The following is a 20,221-nucleotide window of genomic DNA, read 5'->3' as shown; positions in this document are numbered from 1 at the left end:
GTTGTTCTAGGGACACACACATATTCCCTGGTTTAGCCAGTGCCATTACAACTAAGGTCTATTCCATACACACACACACACGCACGCACGCACGCACGCACGCACGCACACACACACAGCACACCCACACACACACACACCAGTCACCCACACACACACACCACACACACATACACACACGCGCGCGCGCGCACACACACACACACACACTACACACCACGCACAAACCACAATAATATAACACTATGATCAGCAAGGTCTCACTACACAGATCACTTCCGGGTGAGAGTTCATTCATCACTGTCCACTATAGTTCCTAATTGTGACACATCTTATGGTTCACATATTCACTTCTAGGAAATGGTGAAGAATTAAAACAATATGTATGTTTAATGGTAAGCCTTCTGGCTGTATTTTGACCATGTTATTTTGTAATATTGTGCATCGACCTTTTGGGACATGGGTATATAGCGCAATTGACAGCCGGAGTGAATCGGTTAATGAACCACCTGTTCGGACCGGTACTACAGCCAGATGCGGTCATATAGCAAAAAACTGAGACGGAAATGTTCTCAATTTTGGAGTGAAAATAAATGCTTATATAATGTATGTTAGCAATGGTGGTATGTTGTTAGTGCCAACGAGAACCCGTTCTATTGGCAATCTTCGTTTGAAGTTGGCCAATTTAACATGGGTTTCAATGGCAGATAACATCTGTGTAGTGAGACCCAAGTTTACTTTTAAAGTACGAACTCACGTCTACTGGATATGGGTGTTGAAGTCTGCGGAAAAGACTTTCTAGACGTTGGTACGTCAGTCGCTTTTTCAGTTCTGTCAGGCCGTCCATCGCATCCGGAAGTAAAATGTATAATGCGAACCTATCGCCAAGAAAAGGTAACTCCAGTATCGTGGACTTCAAATTCAGAACCGTTACACAGCGGAATTCACCGTTTTGGTTCATCATCTCTGTCTTTTTCGTAGTCGTAGGAGTGACGTAAAAGTCCATGATACGTGTGGCTGTCAACGAAAACGTGTGAAGCCACGAGGCTTTAAAATACAAAGCGTTCACGAGATACAGAGCGTTTGATGACGTCACGGAATTCGGCGGAAGAAGTTCGGGTATGCGACCTCTGGTCAGGTTCTTCACAAAGTTGTTTATCTCCCATTCTGCACCTTGCCCGTTCCGAAAATCCAAGTTTCTGATACGCGCACCAAAACTTTCTGTAATTTCTTTCATAGTTTTTTGTTCAAACGGGAATTCTTTACTGGCAAAGATGCCGTTTTCCTGTGAAACGTTAACGTTCTTGTCGCTTTGAATTTCCCGCTCAAGTTGTTTGAAGCTTTGCAGTATTTCATTGCGATGCATAAGCTTCATTTGTAACGCGTGTTTTAATTGGCTGGCCGTTTTCTGGTTGCCACCCATATACGTCATAGACAGAGCGGACAAGACGCTCAGTGGAGAAAACAGGACGTTGTCGTCATTTCCCGCCAGGAGTTTGTAGACTTTGATTGCGAAGTGGTCGCACGCCCGCGACAACATCGTCAAGTGGAATCCAGGTGGACTGTTGCCATTGTCTGCAGCTGTAATCGAAAGAGATATTTCTTTAGCCACACCTCAGACTATCATATTGTGATATCAACAGTTGGTCGAGAGAGAGAGAGAGAGAGAGAGAGAGAGAGAGAGAGAGAGAGAGAGAGAGAGAGAGAGAGAGAGAGAGAGAGTAAGCGGGGTCGATTACCATTACGATTGCGAAGTGATTTTATAGTAAGCGTAAACAAGATAGATGCCATTATGTGAATGTGTGGCTTCATCCCCTGGGTTACATTCATTTGATGATCCAGTCATTATGATCCTGTTTCTCAAGGCAAATGATAGTTCTAATACACTATTAGAGTAGTAAACAATGAAGATCAGTTCTTTTGTCTGACTGACCAGTACTGCTACTAACTAAAGACACTCTTACTGGAGTTGACGCTAAACATATCTAAGTTTAGTAAATTAGGAGTAATCATGAAAGTAATCGCTGATTACGATTACATTAGCAACGATGGCGATTACACGAACATATGTAATCGATTGCAGTCGATTACGATTACCGATTACCATTACCCCATCTCTGATATACATATATACACATATAGATGCTATTATATCAGTGGTGTTAATATAGTATAGATTACGATTACCATTACCCCATCTCTGATATACATATATACACATATAGATGCTATTATATCAATGGTGTTAATATAGTATAGATTACGATTACCATTACCCCATCTCTGATATACATATATACACATATAGATGCTATTATATCAGTGGTGTTAATATAGTATAGATTACGATTACCGATTACCATTACCCCATCTCTGATATACATATATACACATATAGATGCTATTATATCAGTGGTGTTAATATAGTATAGATTACGATTACCATTACCCCATCTCTGATATACATATATACATATATAGATGCTATTATATCAATGGTGTTAATATAGTATAGATTACGATTACCATTACCCCATCTCTGATATACATATATACATATATAGATGCTATTATATCAGTGGTGTTAATATAGTATAGATTACGATTACCGATTACCATTACCCCATCTCTGATATACATATATACACATATAGATGCTATTATATCAATGGTGTTAATATAGTATAGATTACGATTACCATTACCCCATCTCTGATATACATATATACATATATAGATGCTATTATATCAGTGGTGTTAATATAGTATAGATTACGATTACCGATTACCATTACCCCATCTCTGATATACATATATACACATATATAGATGCTATTATATCAATGGTGTTAATATAGTATAGATTACCGATTACCATTACCCCATCTCTGATATACATATATACATATATAGATGCTATTATATCAATGGTGTTAATATAGTATAGATTACGATTACCGATTACCATTACCCCATCTCTGATATACATATATACATATATAGATGCTAGTATATCAATGGTGTTAATATAGTATAGATGCTAGTATACCATTTATGTTATCTTATCATTAATGTTATATTATTGATATTATTATAATAAATGTATTATTATGTCATTTATCATTTATGCTATTGTCATTGGTGCTATATTATCAATCGATGTTATTATATCATTGATATTATTTTATCACTGACGACATAACATTAATGTTATTATATCATTTATGTTATTATATCATTATATTATTGTCAATGATGTTATTGTATCATTAGTGTCATTATATCATTGATGTTATATTATTTATGTTATTATATCATTTATGTTATTATATTCTTGATGATATATCATTGATGTTGTGTTATAGATATTATTATGCTACTGATGTTATATCATTTATGTTATTATATCATTGATTTTATTATATCAATGATATTATTGTATTATTGATGTTATTATGCTACTGATGTTATATCATTTATGTTATTATATCATTGATGTTATTGTATCATTGATGGTATTATGTCATTGATGGTATTATGTCATTGATGTTATATTATTGATATAATAGTAATGTTATTATGTCATTTATCTTATTGTATCATTTATGTTATTGTTATTGATGTTATGTTATTAATATATCATTTATATTACTATATCTTCGATGTTATTATATCATTTATATTATATTATTGATATTATTATAATAGTAATGTTATTATGTCATTTATCTCATTTATATTATTGTCATAGATGCTATATTATTCATGTTAATATATCATTTATGTTATTATATCAATGATGTTATTATATTATTGATGTTATTATTAGGGGTGTAACGATATACTCGAATATTTGGTGCACCGAACAGCGATCTGTATCATAGTTGCATTTGTATTGATCACCCCTGCGCGTGCTGTAACCTCACCGTGGTGCAGGGGTGTAACATTCTCTTTGATCACCCCTGCGCGTGCTGTAACCTCACCGTGGTGCAGGGGTGTAACATTCTCTTTGAGAATGGCCAATACAGCACAAATTAAAATTTTGAGTAACGGTCAGTATCTGTGATATTTGTATTTTTGCACAGTTCTTTACACTGTTTTTATTTAAATCTTGAATTTTTATATTGATGTTGATCATTACTTTATTTGTTTGCATTACCATAGTTTGACACCCAATAGCCGATGTATTTTTCGTACTGGGGTGTCGATAAACATTCATTCATTCATTGTATTGGTCACTAGATAAACCGAATACGCGAATACATATATGTAATTCTAACTATACCATTTATGTTTCTAATTCACTTACCAAAACGTAATACCAATTGTTTTGATAATGTTCGGACTGGTTGTGTAGTAGATAAAGGGAACAGATCTTCTTTTTTTAAAATTCAACTAATTGGACTGGTACCTTGATTTCGACTAATTGGACTGGTACCCTACGTGTACCTTGATTTCAACTCATTGGACTGGTACCCTACGTGTACCTTGATTTCAACTCATTGGACTGGTACCCTACGTGTACCTTGATTTCGCTTCTCCAAAGAAACACTCATGATTATTCAGTGTTTTATTTTTAAAATACTAGTATTCTGTTCTTCCTTTCTGCAAAACCTTTTAACATTTTGTATTCATGGACGTGAATACATATTCGTATTCATTACTTATATTCGTGATATGTATCATATTCGCCACCATGTGTATTCGTTACACCCCTAGTTATTATATCATTGATGTTATATCCTTGATGTTATTGATATTATATCATTGATATTACTATGTCATTGATATTATATAGTTTATGTTATATCATTGGCTTCATATCATTGATGTTATCATATCAATAATGTTATCGTATCATTGATGTTATCATATCATTGATGTTATCATATCAATAATGTTATCATATCATTGATGTTATCATATCATTGATGTTATTACATCAATACTGTTATTCATTCATTGATGTTATTAGATCAATTGTTATTTTAGTATTAATGTTATATCATTTATATTATTATATCATTGATGTTATTATCTCGTTGATGTTATTATATCTTTGATGTTATTGATATTATATCATTTATGTTATTTAGAAGATAACCATATGGAGTTTTTAGATTTGCGGTGTTATTGTCTATTTTATCCAGTAAATGTCATTTTTGACCAAAGCCTGAGGTAAAAATGAAACATTTGCGAGATCAAATAGACAATAACACTCGCAACTCTAAAAACTCCATATGGTTATGTCCATTGTAAACTGAATCGTTTTTCTACGGAACTAACTGTATATTTGGTTTTTCTTGAAAAAATACCAGGCTACAATCTAACTGTAGACCCTTGGATCGTCAGCTTCGCCTGTTCCAGTTCATGTTATTACACGAATGATGGTATTGTATTAATGATGTTATTATATCATTGATGGTATTATACCAGTGATGTTATTATATCACTGATTGTATCGTATCACTGATGTTATTGTATCACTGATGTTATTATATCATTGATGGTATTATATCATTGATGGTATTATATCATTGATGGTATTATATCATTGGCTTCATAGCATTCATGTCTTCAACTTCAACTTCTTTATTCACATAAAGACCACCAACGGTGGGACACGTGCCGAGGTGGATGGTGGCAATATACATGTATAACATACTGTACATACATATAATATATACTGCTACAAATAATAAACTTAATTACTGTTGATCTCTAAATTTTGTCATTATAAGACTAACAAATTTACTAAGTTTTCGTAATCTTGACAGCCGTTTCTCTTGCAACAACATAGAAAACTTACAGAAGTTTGGTCGTGTTATAAATTCTTTTTTTAAAAATAATTTTCTTTCTGTCAAAAATGCAGGACATTCAAACAAAGCATGATATTCATCTCCTACACACTCATTCTGGCATAATGTACAATATTTTTCCAAGTAAGGGATGTTACTCCAACGACCTCGTTCTACAGGTGGTTACCAGTGGTTACCAGTTCGAAATTTAAGCAACGGAAGTGATACAGTTTTTGGCAGAAATATGTAAAATTCTTGATTAAATTCCCGTTTTATACAATTATAAATTTTACCTTTTGAGGTATTTAACTTATTACTATTCCATTACTGGCGAAATTGATCTTTAAGTCTTGTTTCTATTAAAGATATCAACCATCCCTTACTTGAGAAACCTTGTTGTTGTCACACAAAACTCAGCCCACAATTATCTAAAATACGTTTAACATTATCTAACCAAGGAGACATATATCCGTTACAATATTTATATAATAAATTCTTATATAAAATAGAGATTAAATTATTATCCTTATCCAAAATAATTTTACACCAATATGATATTATCCTTTTATATATTTGTAAACGAATCGGCATTTTACCTGTTTCTCCATACAACATATAATTAGGTGTGTTTTTCTTTAATTTTAAACAAATTTTAATAAAATTACTTTGTAAGCGTTCAAGAATATCAATATTACTATATCCCCAAATTTCAGAACCATATGTCATAATTGGTATAATCATATGATCATAAGCTTTAAAAATGCAATCTAATGGCAAACTGATATTTCTAGATTTTCTTAATAAGGAAAAAGTTGCTTTAGAAGCCTGTTCACTTAAATGTTTTATAGCTTGGGTATACTTTCTATTTTTATTGAACTTAATTCCAAGGTACATATAACTATCAACTATGTCAATAACAATATTATTAATATTAAATTGAAATTTCTTTTGTTTTGTATATCCTGAACCAAAAATTAATACTTTAGTCTTTTTGTAATTAACCTCTAAATGCCAGTCTTCACAATATTTTTGAAAACAATTCAATATATATTGTAAATCAATATCATTATCAGAAAAAGAACTGTATCATCTGCATACAATAACAACAATAACTTTAAACCATTTTGGAGCACTACATCAGATCGCACATCCATTACCGTAATTCCTTGACAATTATTATATTGTAACCAGGTCTCTAAGTCATTCAAAAACAAAGAAAATAATAATGGCGACAAATTTTCACCTTGTCTAACACCTTTTTCACATGGGAAAAATCCAGATGTTGTATTATTATGAGCAATACATGATTTAATATTACTATACATATTTATAATTAATGTCATTATTTTACCAGTTATTCCATAAGTGATCAATTTTTGCCAGAGTCCAATTCGCCAAACATTATCAAATGCTTTTCTAAAATCAATAAAACAACAAAACTATTTTTTCTTTGACGATTTTAAAATATCAATTATGCTATGTAACACAAACATATTGTCTACTGTTGAATAACCTTTTCGAAATCCCGCTTGCACCTTATTAAGAATTTTATTTTCTTCAATATATTTTGTAAGCCTAAGGTTTCTAACCGAGGTAAGTAATTTCCCAAAACAGCTCAATAAAGTCAGAGGTCGGTAATTTTCTGGATTAGTATCGTCTCCTTGTTTTTTAAATATAGGTTTTATAATTCCAATTAGCCAATTTTCCTTTGTCAATTTGTCATTATACCAGTTATGTTATTACATCATTGATGTTATTGTATTATTGATGTTATTATATCATTGATGTTATATCATTGATGTTATTATATCATTGATGTTATATCATTGATGTTATTATATCTGTGATATTATTGTATCACTGATGTTATTGATGTTATATCATTGATGTTATATTATGTTATTATATACTTGAAGTTATATACTTGATGTTATCCTATCATTGATGTTATTATATCATTTACATAATTATATCAGTGATGTTACTGTATCACTGATGTTATTATATCATTGATGTTATTGTATTATTGACATTACTATATCATTTATGTTATTATATTAGACATATTATATTATTGATATTATTATAATATAATTGTTATTATGTCATTTATGTTATTTAGGGGATAATATCACTGTGTTTCGTTGTTAATTATAAGGATTTATCACAAAATTTGGATTTAGGGACGATACGAAGTCGAGTCCCTAAATCCAAAACATTTGTGATAAATCCTTATAGTTAACAACGAAACACAGTGATATTATCCCTATTCTAATGCTACACTTATTAGGAGTATATGTAAGTAATTTTATTGTATTTTTATTAAAGAAATCACACAAATTTTAAAAACCTAATTATCTATTCTCCTTACTTCCGATATTCAACGAAAACGCTTGTAGTAAGTAAAATTATGACGTAATATATTTTTTCTTTCTTTTGACATGACGTCACTGACTTAGAAGCGAAGCAAAGGCAAATTTATTAGTATTGTAATCTATTTTGAACATGATTTCTTGTAATACAGGATACACTAAAAATATTTTTTCGTTCGCTGTTATTTTGTGTTGCAAAACGTATGCATATGATTGGAATTTACATTTGTGAAGTTGTGTTTTAATCTCGTATTCAGTTATTTCGAGGAATTCGCCTGGATTAATTTTGACCAAGAACCACGTTGAGGGCTAGATCTACAAATTTATAACTTTTACTAACATATTTTCACTTTTTGTTTATAAATACGTAAAATAATATAATATTCATTTACGTAAGCATTATTTTCGTGAGTTTTTCAAAATGTTGCGATATTTTAAAGCAGTTACTGTTGTTTAAAATTTTGTTTACAAAATCAATATTCATTCCATTTTGTCTTCTTTATCAAGTTTATTGTCCCAAAAAGTATGTTCTAAACAAAAATGGTGTACTTTAGATTGTGATACAATTATTTCTGCTGAACCTGCTTGTGCCATTTTGGGAACACAGACTAGAATAGCAGGCAATAAGACACATGATCGAATTGACTGTTGCGATCGATCACGGACCGGACCTTACCCTGGGAGGGTGGGTAAGGCCAAGTGAGAGCATATCGGAGGATTTTTCGGAATTTTGTCATCGTGATAAATCCTGGTTCCAATGACAGCGTACATCTATCGTCCGATTTATCACGAAAATTTACCAATAGCAAAACGTCTTATATGTTATTGGCGTTATTATATCATTGATGTTATTATATCACTGATGCTATTATATCAGTTATATTATTATATCATATCATTGATTTTATATCATTAATGTTATTTATCACTGATGTAATAGCACTGATGTTATGTCATTTATATTATTATGTCAACGGTGTCATTGTATTATTGATGTTATTATATCATTGATGTTATATTATTTATGTTATTATATCATTTATGTCATATCATTTATTTTATTATATCCTTGATGATATATCACTGATGTTATATTATAGATCTTATTATACCACTGATGTTATAGTATTGATTTTATTCACTAAACTCTCGCAACTTTGCGATCTCGCAGTACACTGCTAAAAGACTTGCAAAGAGGATGCTTTGTTGTCTAGCAGAGCCTAAGAGACCTTTATGAATAAGGCCCCTGGTCTTTATCAGTCTCTCTGCGCTTTTAGCCTAATTCGTTTTGACAAGGGACTTAAAGGGACACACCCTAGTTACGGCTAGTTGTTAACCATTACGGCGTTGTTTTTCGCTATTAAACCCATTTTTTTCACAAATAAAATTGCACTTTACTTACCGTTTATTATTTAGAATATACATTTCCATTCACCTGAAGTGTTTTTTTGTAATCCTGGTTTTTGTAATACCACAAAATGCATTTTTCGTATTTCATAAATCGCACGCACGTCTGAGAAAAAACCGTTGAGCAGACAAGGTCTAATCTATTTTTAGAGGGGATATTTCCATTTCAATGTCACAGACGTTGGTATATCACGTGACCGTTATCATTTTGGTTCGGTTTATTTTCTCGTGCACGTTTCGCGCAATTAACATCCGATTTGTTGTTGTTCATTTGTGAGATTTTTCTTCACAATTCGTGAACATTTTCAGTAACAATAAAGTTCAGACAAGTAAGTGTCTCAATACAAAACGTTACAAACCCTTAAAACCAATAATTTTGCTAAGTCTTACGATATTTGGAGAGGGGATACAACCAGGACAGAACAGTTGGAACATGTCCAGGAGAGGTGAAAGAAACGCACCCAAGTCTGTGAAATTTGTCGTGACGTAGGCATTGTTGTGCTTTGAGCGACATCTACCAGTGACATCAGAATATTAACTTTCAAAATTATTTCAAGCAATTGGGACATGGGGATTCCCATGGTATTTATCGATATAAAACCTGCTTTTTCACTCCATTTGATAAAAATGTGATCTAAGTGTGTTACAGGTTTGTAGATTAACCAAATTATAATTTATTTTCGCTGGAGGGAACTAGGGTGTGCGGCTTTAAAGTGCCAGACCCCAGTTTTCACTATTAGAGTCGGTTTTTTTAATAATCAAAATCGGACAGTACATAGATGTTATTGTTTAGAGTATCTATTCCCATACACGCGAAGTGTTTCTGATCATCCTGGTGTTTCTAATAGATCTACACCTTTATATTTGCACAATTTATTAAATAGTTCTATTCTTTCCTCTTCAGTTTACGGAATCACGTGTATTGTAAAATTTATAAACATAAAATGTCAGTTGGCAGGATTCGAACCTACTGCACCGGTTCGCACGGCATTTGGCAGCCCGCGACCTTCACCGCTCGAACACCTGTGAACCAATGCAATTTTTATGCGTTCGGATTCGGATTCGAACCCACTACTGACAGAACTTATTCCTTGTAAACAAGTACAACGCTTTAGCCCACGAACCCAAACATCTGCATCATCAAATAAATATAGAATAATAAACAGCTTGCCTGTCATACCATTTTTATGAAATAAGTTAACAGTTTTGGTATATGACGAGCGAAAGCGAGTCTGATACCAACACTGTTAACGAGTTTCATAAAAATAATATAACAGGCAAACTAGTTAGGTATTGTATTTATTGCAAACAACCCGCAATGCAGTCTAAGCAAGCAGATGTCGGGACCTACTACACGTTATTTTTCTCAGAATTGGGTCAGCAAGTGATCTACGTCACGCTCACGTCACGTCAATATTACACTCCTTAGATATTGAGTAATTGTTATGACATGAGCAATATCTTTCACTGGTGTGTAATAAATACGTAATTTAAGTCTCATAAACCTGATACTAGAGATAGTAATATATTCTGGCCACAGAAAAGATTGTGGGTAACAAAATCGGAAATCAGAGGTTACACGTTTAGCACGTGCATCACGCTCAGTGCCAACTATCCACTGCTGAGGATTTCATTACCGAACCGTTCAGATTAGGTCCGAAAGGATCCTATGGTTTTGGGTTATTAGTTTTGTAAATATTTGTCATTTCAACCAATATTTGCATTAAAAAGATAAAATAGTAGTTAATTTAGCAGTCACGTAATTTGTTTTAATGTATAATGGATTAAGTTGGACGTTAAGATTCGTAAAAAATACTTTAACCTTTACCGTTATGGAGTGTTCGCCTCATCTAACTGAACGCGCCCAATACAATGCTCCTGAAGATTTTTTTTATATATAGAGAATAATACATGAGTGGGCGTTAGATACCAGTTATCTCACAACGAGTTGTTTTAAAATGTATCTAACGAGCGAAAGCGAGTTTGATACGTTTTTAAACAACGAATTGTGATATAAATGATTTCTAACGGACACGAATGTATTATTCTATTTCTTACATATCCTCAAAAACTAGATTATACGTCACAGTGTAATATATAATTGGGTCATTCTACAGAAAGCGTCACTTTTCAAAATATAAATTCAAGATAAAACAATTAAAAGATATAAATATTTATTGTTAACTTTTGGAAAATAGATGAACAAAGAAACATAAAATTATATCTGGCCACGCAGAACTATAATCGGCCTGCACGTGCAGACACATGTTGCTCTATGAACACGTTCATTATGTCACTGGTGTTACCGGACAAGTGGGGTAGTTCAGCAGTGTGATCTAATGGATGTGTTATTTGGGTGTCCCTAATAACATATATGGAATAACTTTAGAATTAAAAATTATCCGAGGGTGTAATTGTGCATTTCCACACGAATATTCTGTATGTGACTTAAATTATACACTGTGGCAATTTTAATTATTAAAAAATATGGAGTCCTTCAAAATAAATTTAATCAAAGTCATAAAGGTAGAAGGTATGATTTTCTAAATAAACAATTTAAATTTAAAAAATAAAGTTTCTTGATAATTGACAGCTAAAATATTCTTGCGTAACACCAATCAGTGTCATTCAAGATTATCGTGGAAATACTATTATTCTTGAGACTACCACTACACTACTTGTTAGCAAAATGATGTAATTAATATTTGCTTGAATGTTTCTTTTTTCTTCTGTTTTTTCTTCTTTAGCCTACAACTATTAAAGGCCTATTAGAATAATTGTGTGTTTCTGTATTGATAAGATACGGCCAGTCAGACAGTTTAAAAAATATACTAAACTAAGATACAGAATTTTAATTTTGTTTATATATTAAATTAAAGATTTATTCATTTATGTAGTTATTTTCGTGTTTATATTAAGGCTCAAAATCTATTTTACTGTATACTTGTATTCCCAATAACGAGTAAAATGTTGTACTCCTACCTTTGCTTTTACGCAAGCGCTGCAAAACTCTACATTAAATGTTCCAAATATTTTCAGAAAAAGAGGACGCCTTATAAATACGTGATCTGTCATTCTAATGTTTTCAGTACATACAAATCAAGCAAATTATGTCACTATTCAAGAAATAAATCATAAGAACTGCGTCATTATTCAAAAGAGTCAACGATTTCCTTTTAACTAAAAAGCTATTTTAATGCAGGATATTCAATATTTTTAAAAATAAAATTTAAATAGCCTTTATTGGAAATTAAAACATACGTAATGTAATTTTTCGATATTTGATTACAACTTGGTAATATATTTTCGGTATGAATTTAACTTTCTTTATGATAAAGTTAACCTCTTAAACAGGAAAGGTTAGTAGTTTCTAACTGCGTTTAACATTTGGAAAAATAACATTTTCGCGCATGCGCCGTTCGACATTTTCAATTTTTAAAAATAACTATATGATAAAATATATATTTCTGAACTGTGCACAATGGACGAACACTGTTTAATTTACAAAAAAAAAATTAAAGGAAAAAAATTAGTTTGTCCAGCGTTCCGGACCGGTGCGCGTTTCACCAACAGTTCACAGGGAACACCTTTTTTCTTCTTCATACTATGAAATTTACTACATGCTATTTATTTCTGAGCCGATTGTTTTATAAATTGGACACAAAAATAGTATTTATTTTTTATTTCCAAAACACTTTTACTTGTTTTCTTACGTCAAATCAAACTGGAAATATTAACAAAAAGCCTCCTCCCCCCCCCCCCAAAAAAAAAACCCACCCCACAAACAAACCCAAAACACCCCCCTGCCCCAAAAAATACAAACAACAACAACAAAAAACCCAACCCCAACACTTAAATTGTAGAAGGATGGGACGGACTATAGTAGCCTATAAGCTTAATGGTTTTAGAGGTTTGTAAAGTTTTGTATTTAGATACTTACTTGTCTGAACTTTATTGTTCATGGAAATCTTCACTAACTGTGAAGAAAAACCTCAGAAATGAACGACAAGCAGACGACAACAAATCGGATCTTAATTGCGCGAACCAAGCATAACGCAGTTAGGGACGTTGAAAATATACTCTTTACATTCCAGCAAAACATTTATTTTACCCAAAGTGCCATTATGCAACTATGATGCTGCACAAGTCCCTTTAATTTTCAAATAATCTTCAAAAATATGCAAAACGAGGAAAACGGCATCTTATTCAAACGCATTGTCATTGGTGTTACTAATGGCCATTGGTGTTACTCGGTACCTGGTAACACCAATGACAGGTAACACCAATGACAAATACGTGCATAATTAATTCATGCTCTTTAAAGAAACGGTCGAGAAAACTGAAAAATGTTGCAGCAGACATACGATGACTACAATAACATACACAAAGTTTCCTAAAATTATTATTCATTATATAAATACGATCGTAACACCAGTGACAGTGAATAAACCTACTTTTATACTTTAACAACACATTTATGACATTTAAAGAAAACTATTCACAACTGTTCATATGTCTGATGTTTTTGACAAATAAGTTCGATGGCCGATATCTACCGGTGGAATGTTCCATCCAGAGAGCATTTAGTTTCTTTTGTTTTCTCATAAGTATATACAGTAACACCAATGACATAAAACTCAAGGGACAAGCTTATATTGCCCACCATCTTTTGAATACGGAAAATATTTACAAGATTCCTTCTTTAGTGAGTAAGTCAGCCATCAGTACTTATTACATTAAAGGTATTCAGTGTTATGTCTTCTGTTATATATTTTAATAGTGCATGTTATGCATAGTGTTGTGCTTGGGACAGGTAACACCAATGACATTTTACACTAATCTCGAATAAAATCTCTATCAAAGCTGACCGGCCTCGGTAGCGTCGTGGTTAGGCCATCGGTCTACATGCTGGTAAGTACTGGGTTTGGATCCCAGTCGAGGCATGGGATTTTTAATCCAGATACCGACTCCAAACCCTGAGTGAGTGCTCCGCAAGGCTCAATGGGTAGGTGTAAACCACTTGCACCGACCAGTGATCCATAACTGGTTCAACAAAGGCCATGGTTTGTGCTATCCTGCCTGTGGGAAGCGCAAATAAAAGATCCATTGCTGCTAATCAGAAAGAGTAGCCCATGTAGTGGCGACAGCGGGTTTCCTCTCAAATCTGTGTGGTCCTTAACCATTTGTGTGACGTCATATTACCGTAAATAAAATGTGTTGAGTGCGTCGTTAAATAAAACATTTCTTTCTTTCTTTCTATCAAAGCTGATTACCAGAGAAAAAAAAATACTATGACAGGATGATATTATTAATAAGGTATCGTTACAGACAACAAATTTAGTTTTCTAAATATAAATAAAAAAGAAATTGTGCAGGGACATAAAAGTGACCCTTTCTGTAGAATGACCCATTTCCACCGTGTTGGTTTTCACTGGAAGCATGGCACTGGTGACCTAGTCGTATTTCTTGAAATTGTTAACACATGTACGTGTGTAAATAACCCATGTGTTTTCAAAAATGACGCATGATGTTCTCACCAACGTGTGTGTAAGAAATATATTTTTTACACTAGTAAATTTAAATTATTAAAAAAAAAAAAATTGTTGTATGTTTTATAGGCATATAGTTGAAGAGAGAATACTTACATTTCAAAGAAAAAGTTAACAAATAATTGAGATAGCACCTCTAAAGATATTTATTTATTTATTTATTTATTTATTTATCATACAGGCGCGTACCTGCCTGTACGCAAGTACGCAGTGACGTCCACATCATTCCCTCCGCCCCCCCCCCCCCCTCCCCAATTTTGTTTTGGTTTAAATCTGTTTAAAAAGAATCATTCGGTTAGCCAATACCAAAATGTAATACACTAAGTAGGTTCTTTGGTTTTTATTATTAGTTTGGTCTAAGTACTCCCACAAGCCTCATATGAGAGTACTTAGACAAACTAATAATAAAAATCAAAGAAGCTACTTAGTTACTAAATAACTACTTAGTGTATTGGTATTGGTGGAGCTATCATTTGAGTAGTGAATTCACGTGACTGTGTTGATTTTCAGATGAGATACTACTAGTAGATGACCAGGGCCCGAGGTTACAAAACTATTTTCATGCTGAGCGTAGAAATTATTTGTGTTAAAGAGCAAATGGTCATAAATTCGTGTTTAGCAGCCAGCATATCTACATGATGATGTCACACAAGATGCATTACTTATGTTATTAACTTGGCTCTACGATGCCATTTATTTTGTTATGCTCAGCGGAGTTGAATAAGAAAAATGGTTCGTAACATCAAGCCCTGACAATGTCGATGTGTTATGGTGTTCTATATTTATGTAGGTCTAAGGACTAACATCTCAACTCTTCTATTTACCAGTACATTAATGATCCACTAAATAGATATACAACGTAGATCTATATGCATGTGCAGTTGCTGACAAGGCACAGGTTTTGATTGATTGAGTTTGGGTTTAACGCCATTTTTCAACAGTATTTCAGTTAACCTAAGTGTTCCTGGCAACCCCCAGTACTAACCAGTTATTTGCAAGTAAAGGCACAAGTAAAGACACAGGTAGATCTACATGTAGATGTACTCCTTTTCATACCTGGACTCAGCTAAAGATATTTTAAAGTGAGATGCAACTCAGACGATGCACTGATGCTATCTATAGACATTTAACAAATTGCCGCATTAAAACTTGCGATTTCCAAGTTTATTTATAGGTATAAAATTAGTTCTCAAAGTCGCCAGAGTGCACCATATGACGTCTATGTGTTTTTTTGTGTGTTTTTTTTGTTGTGTTTTTTTTTTTTGGGGGGGGGGGGATACCCCCAGACACCCCTTCAACACTCGCACCTTCGGTGCTCGACTGTAAATTTGGAATCCACATCAAAAATGGCTGGGTACGCCCCTGTCATATAATATCTTTACATTTTCAGTGCAGTCAAAGTATGTGATATTTTTCAGACCATATACTTTAAGAATTTGATTACTTTGCAAATTAGATGTAAATTAATCGAAGAAGAAGAAGGAAATGGTTTAATTAACGACGCACTCAACACATTTTATTTACGGTTATATGGCGTCGGACATATGGTTAAGGACCACACAGATATTGAGAGAGGAAACCCGCTGTCGCCACTTCATGACCTACTCTTTTCGATTAGCAGCAAGGGATCTTTTATATGCACCATCCCATAGACAGGATAGCACATACCACGGTCTTTGTTGCACCAGTCGTGGTGCACTGGCTGGAGCGAGAAATAGCCCAATGGGCCCACTGACGGGGATCGATCCCAAACCGACCGCACATCAAGCGAGCGCTTTACCACTGGGCTACATCCTGCCCCAAAAATTTGCGCCCTGGCAGGAAATAAAATCAAATGAATCGAGGTCACGGCACTAGGTTTACTGACATTTAAGCAAACGTACTAGGGTGATACTCCATAATTGACGTATGCATTCATAGTCAACAAATAAAAACATTTCAATAGCAATTTTACACTAAAAACTGTCCAACGTTCAGAAAAAAACACGAAAACCACCCCCGTTATACACTAGTTTATTCTGATGTAAGGACATCCATTCAAAAAGACACCGCGCCACATATTCTTACGTCATTTGAATATCTAGTAATGGCGGACTGGAATTAAAGTTGCGTGTACAGTTTACAAAGACACGTTGTATTATGCTTGAGATTATATGATAAAGAGATTTTTATCCTCGAGTGTTTCGGTATAGTCAGATATCATATATTAAGAATAATATTAGCCAGAGGCTCGCATAATACAATTTTTATTCCTAATATATGATACTGACGATACCGAAAACACTCTAGTAATAACATATATATAAATATTATGTGTTACCAACCTATCGTTACACTGGCCAGTAAGACAACAGACGACAAAATCGTTGTGAGTGTAGTATTTCCCATCCTGTGTCTCTGCGCACCATTCATGATATCGTCTTGCAAAATGAGAAATTGAGCACTGGATGTTTACATCCGACGTAAACCCGGTTTTTGTAGTAAATACAAGCATTCATTTCCGGTATGATGTAGCCTGGTGGTAAAGCACTCGTCTGATGTAACTAGTCCTGCATTTGCGTAATGTCGACTTTGGGTTATTTCTTGTTCCAGCTAGCGCTCCACAACTAGTGTGAGAAAGCCCGTGGTATGGGTGATCCTGTCAGTGGGATGGTGCATATATTACAATAGAGTAGCCTATAGCGTGACGGCAGTTTATTGTTCTGTCGTTATATGTGGCCCTCAACTACATGTGTGACGCCACAATAACCGTGAACAGAAAATGTGTTGAATGCCGTTAAATAAAACATTTTTTCCTACCTTCTTTCATTTCCGGCATTTTGTTACCAGTTAGTCTATTGTGTAACGTAGGGGTGAGAACACGCATAAATTAATACACAAACCGTTAAGCTGATGTTTTTGCAAATTTTATTTGTGTGTGTGTGTGTGTGTGTGTGTGTGTGTGCGCATGTGTGTGCGCGTGTGTGTGCGCATTTGTGACTCGCTAAGGCTGCCTTTCCATTAGTGCTGTTATCGCCGCACGGCTAGCCACGTATCGCTTCAACCCGCGCGGCTAGCACATTTCCATTGAAGCGTTCCATGTGACGTCATTCATTAATTAAGCGGCTATATGAAAATTGAAACATGTCATTCTTAAACGAGGAAGATCCATTACTAATGAAATTTCTACAGAAAGAGAAACATTTGATTAAATCGAAATTTGAACTATTATTTATTTCTGAGACGATTGTTTTCTAAATTGGACACAAAAATAGTAGGGTTTTTTTTTGTTATAGGCCTATTCCAAAACACTTAGGCCTACTTTTCTTCTTACATCCAACCAAACTGAAAGTAATTACACCCCCACCCCCTCAACCCCCCCCCCCCAAAAAAAAAAACCCACAACAACAACAAAAAACAAACAAACAAACAAACAACAACAACGAACATCAACACACTTTTGTAGGATGGGACGGACTATTAGATACGAGAGCTAACACATGTAAAACGATACACATATTTTGGGAACATAAAATAATGAGCAACTGATTATGTTCTACTGACACCACAGGTCCGTAGGCAGAGATGGGTAAGAGGGACCGAACAACCCACTGTATCGTAAAAATTACTTTACAAACACAATAGTTTACCTCCTAAAATAACACTAATTCTTGCTAGAAAAGGTCTTTTTATTCTTTGTTACTAAAGTGAACAAGGTAAATAGTATTGTTAGTAAGAAGTTAGTGAGCATGCACATCAGTTTGATTGCAAACATATTTTATTGTACAAAGAACAAAAGAATCGGGCACAAGTTTGACAACTTACGAGGCCTTCTTCTATATTCATACAATATACTCGGCGACTATATTACATAGCTGTAAATATAAACCTCATGTATACATTCAAGGATAACCGGTGGAAGGAAATGTATTATATACAAAAGAATGTGAAAGAGAAAAAATTATGCAAAAGATTACATAAATAGTACACCACGTGCAGTTAAACTCGCTATCACATTTACAAATAAACCTTATGGTAATTTAAATAATACGTTATTAATCAAAACGATTAGGTTTTTAAAATATATATTTGAACATAAGTAAATATTTCTTTGTTATTAGCATCGTTTAATGTGCTTCGACCATATAACAGTAATTGTAAATCTATTGGTTGAAAATCCTGTAAGGAATTACATAGAATCTGTCTCTGTTGTTCATATTTTTTACACTGAAAGAAAAAATGGATATTGTTTTCTAATCTGTATCCACAGTTACACGAAGGGTGTGTTGTAAATTATTTGAACTCACTTCATGTTATTGTAGCACCGGTACGGCTTTTCTTCATTATTAAACAAGAATAAAGGATGTTAACATAAGCGGATACAGGAGGGAGATATGGGGGTCCGGATTCGCTTTAATCACTTTTTTTTTTTTTCTCAATAAATAATTTTTAAATTGACAAAATTCAAATCTTTCAAAATTAAAACATTGCGAAATTTCCGGATCCATCACCGATATTGTGTAGACGTAGTTTAGTGAACCTAATATTATTTTAATTCATTATCAACTTTCCATTGATATGCTTGTATAATAATAGCATATTATTATTATTATTATTATTATTATTATTATTATTATTGTTATTATTATTGCACTTGTTGTCTTGGACGTTGAATTTTTTGCGATCTTCGTCCACCAATTGTTAGTTCAGATCTGGTACTTATATTCAATTTGCTCACATGTGAATTTTCCTCACCCATTGCATGAAGAATGCTAAAAATGCCTTCTCCTAAAATTTAAAAATTAAATAACACTATAAAACACACAAGTGCGGGAGAGGGGTAATCATGGGTAATACCCCCAAAATGACGTCATTTTATGGATTCCCCATGCGGTTCGAGCCGCACGGCTGGCAAAAAATCGATACATGATCGACTATTTTTTGCCACACGGTTAGAACCGCACCAATGGAAAGGCAGCCTAAAGCTCTTGTCATGTTAAACGTATTTCCCTCGGGACGAAATTTTGATAAAAACTGATATCCTCTATATGTGATCCACAGTAGATACATACTACGACCTTTTCAATAATAGATGCATATTAGTTTTTATAATAAA

General features: G+C 33.5%; 1 protein-coding gene across 2 annotated transcripts in view; it reads right to left on the bottom strand.

The window, feature by feature from the left end:
• Positions 1 to 17,858, bottom strand: part of LOC121374458 (leukocyte elastase inhibitor-like) — a 40,102-nt gene extending 22,244 nt beyond the window's left edge. For both annotated transcript variants that reach the window (XM_041501564.1, XM_041501568.1), the window contains exons 1-2: positions 17,451 to 17,858; positions 758 to 1,581 (exon numbers count right to left, since the gene is read on the bottom strand). In XM_041501564.1, coding sequence (XP_041357498.1) covers positions 758 to 1,581; positions 17,451 to 17,538 — 912 coding nt within the window. In that variant the 5' untranslated portion in view covers positions 17,539 to 17,858. The remainder of the gene's footprint in view (positions 1 to 757; positions 1,582 to 17,450) is intronic.
• Positions 17,859 to 20,221: the final 2,363 nt, after the last annotated feature.

Source organism: Gigantopelta aegis, chromosome 1 (genome assembly GCF_016097555.1).
Source record: "Gigantopelta aegis isolate Gae_Host chromosome 1, Gae_host_genome, whole genome shotgun sequence".
Taxonomy (NCBI): domain Eukaryota; kingdom Metazoa; phylum Mollusca; class Gastropoda; order Neomphalida; family Peltospiridae; genus Gigantopelta; species Gigantopelta aegis.
This window is presented reverse-complemented; position numbering and strand designations above follow the sequence as displayed.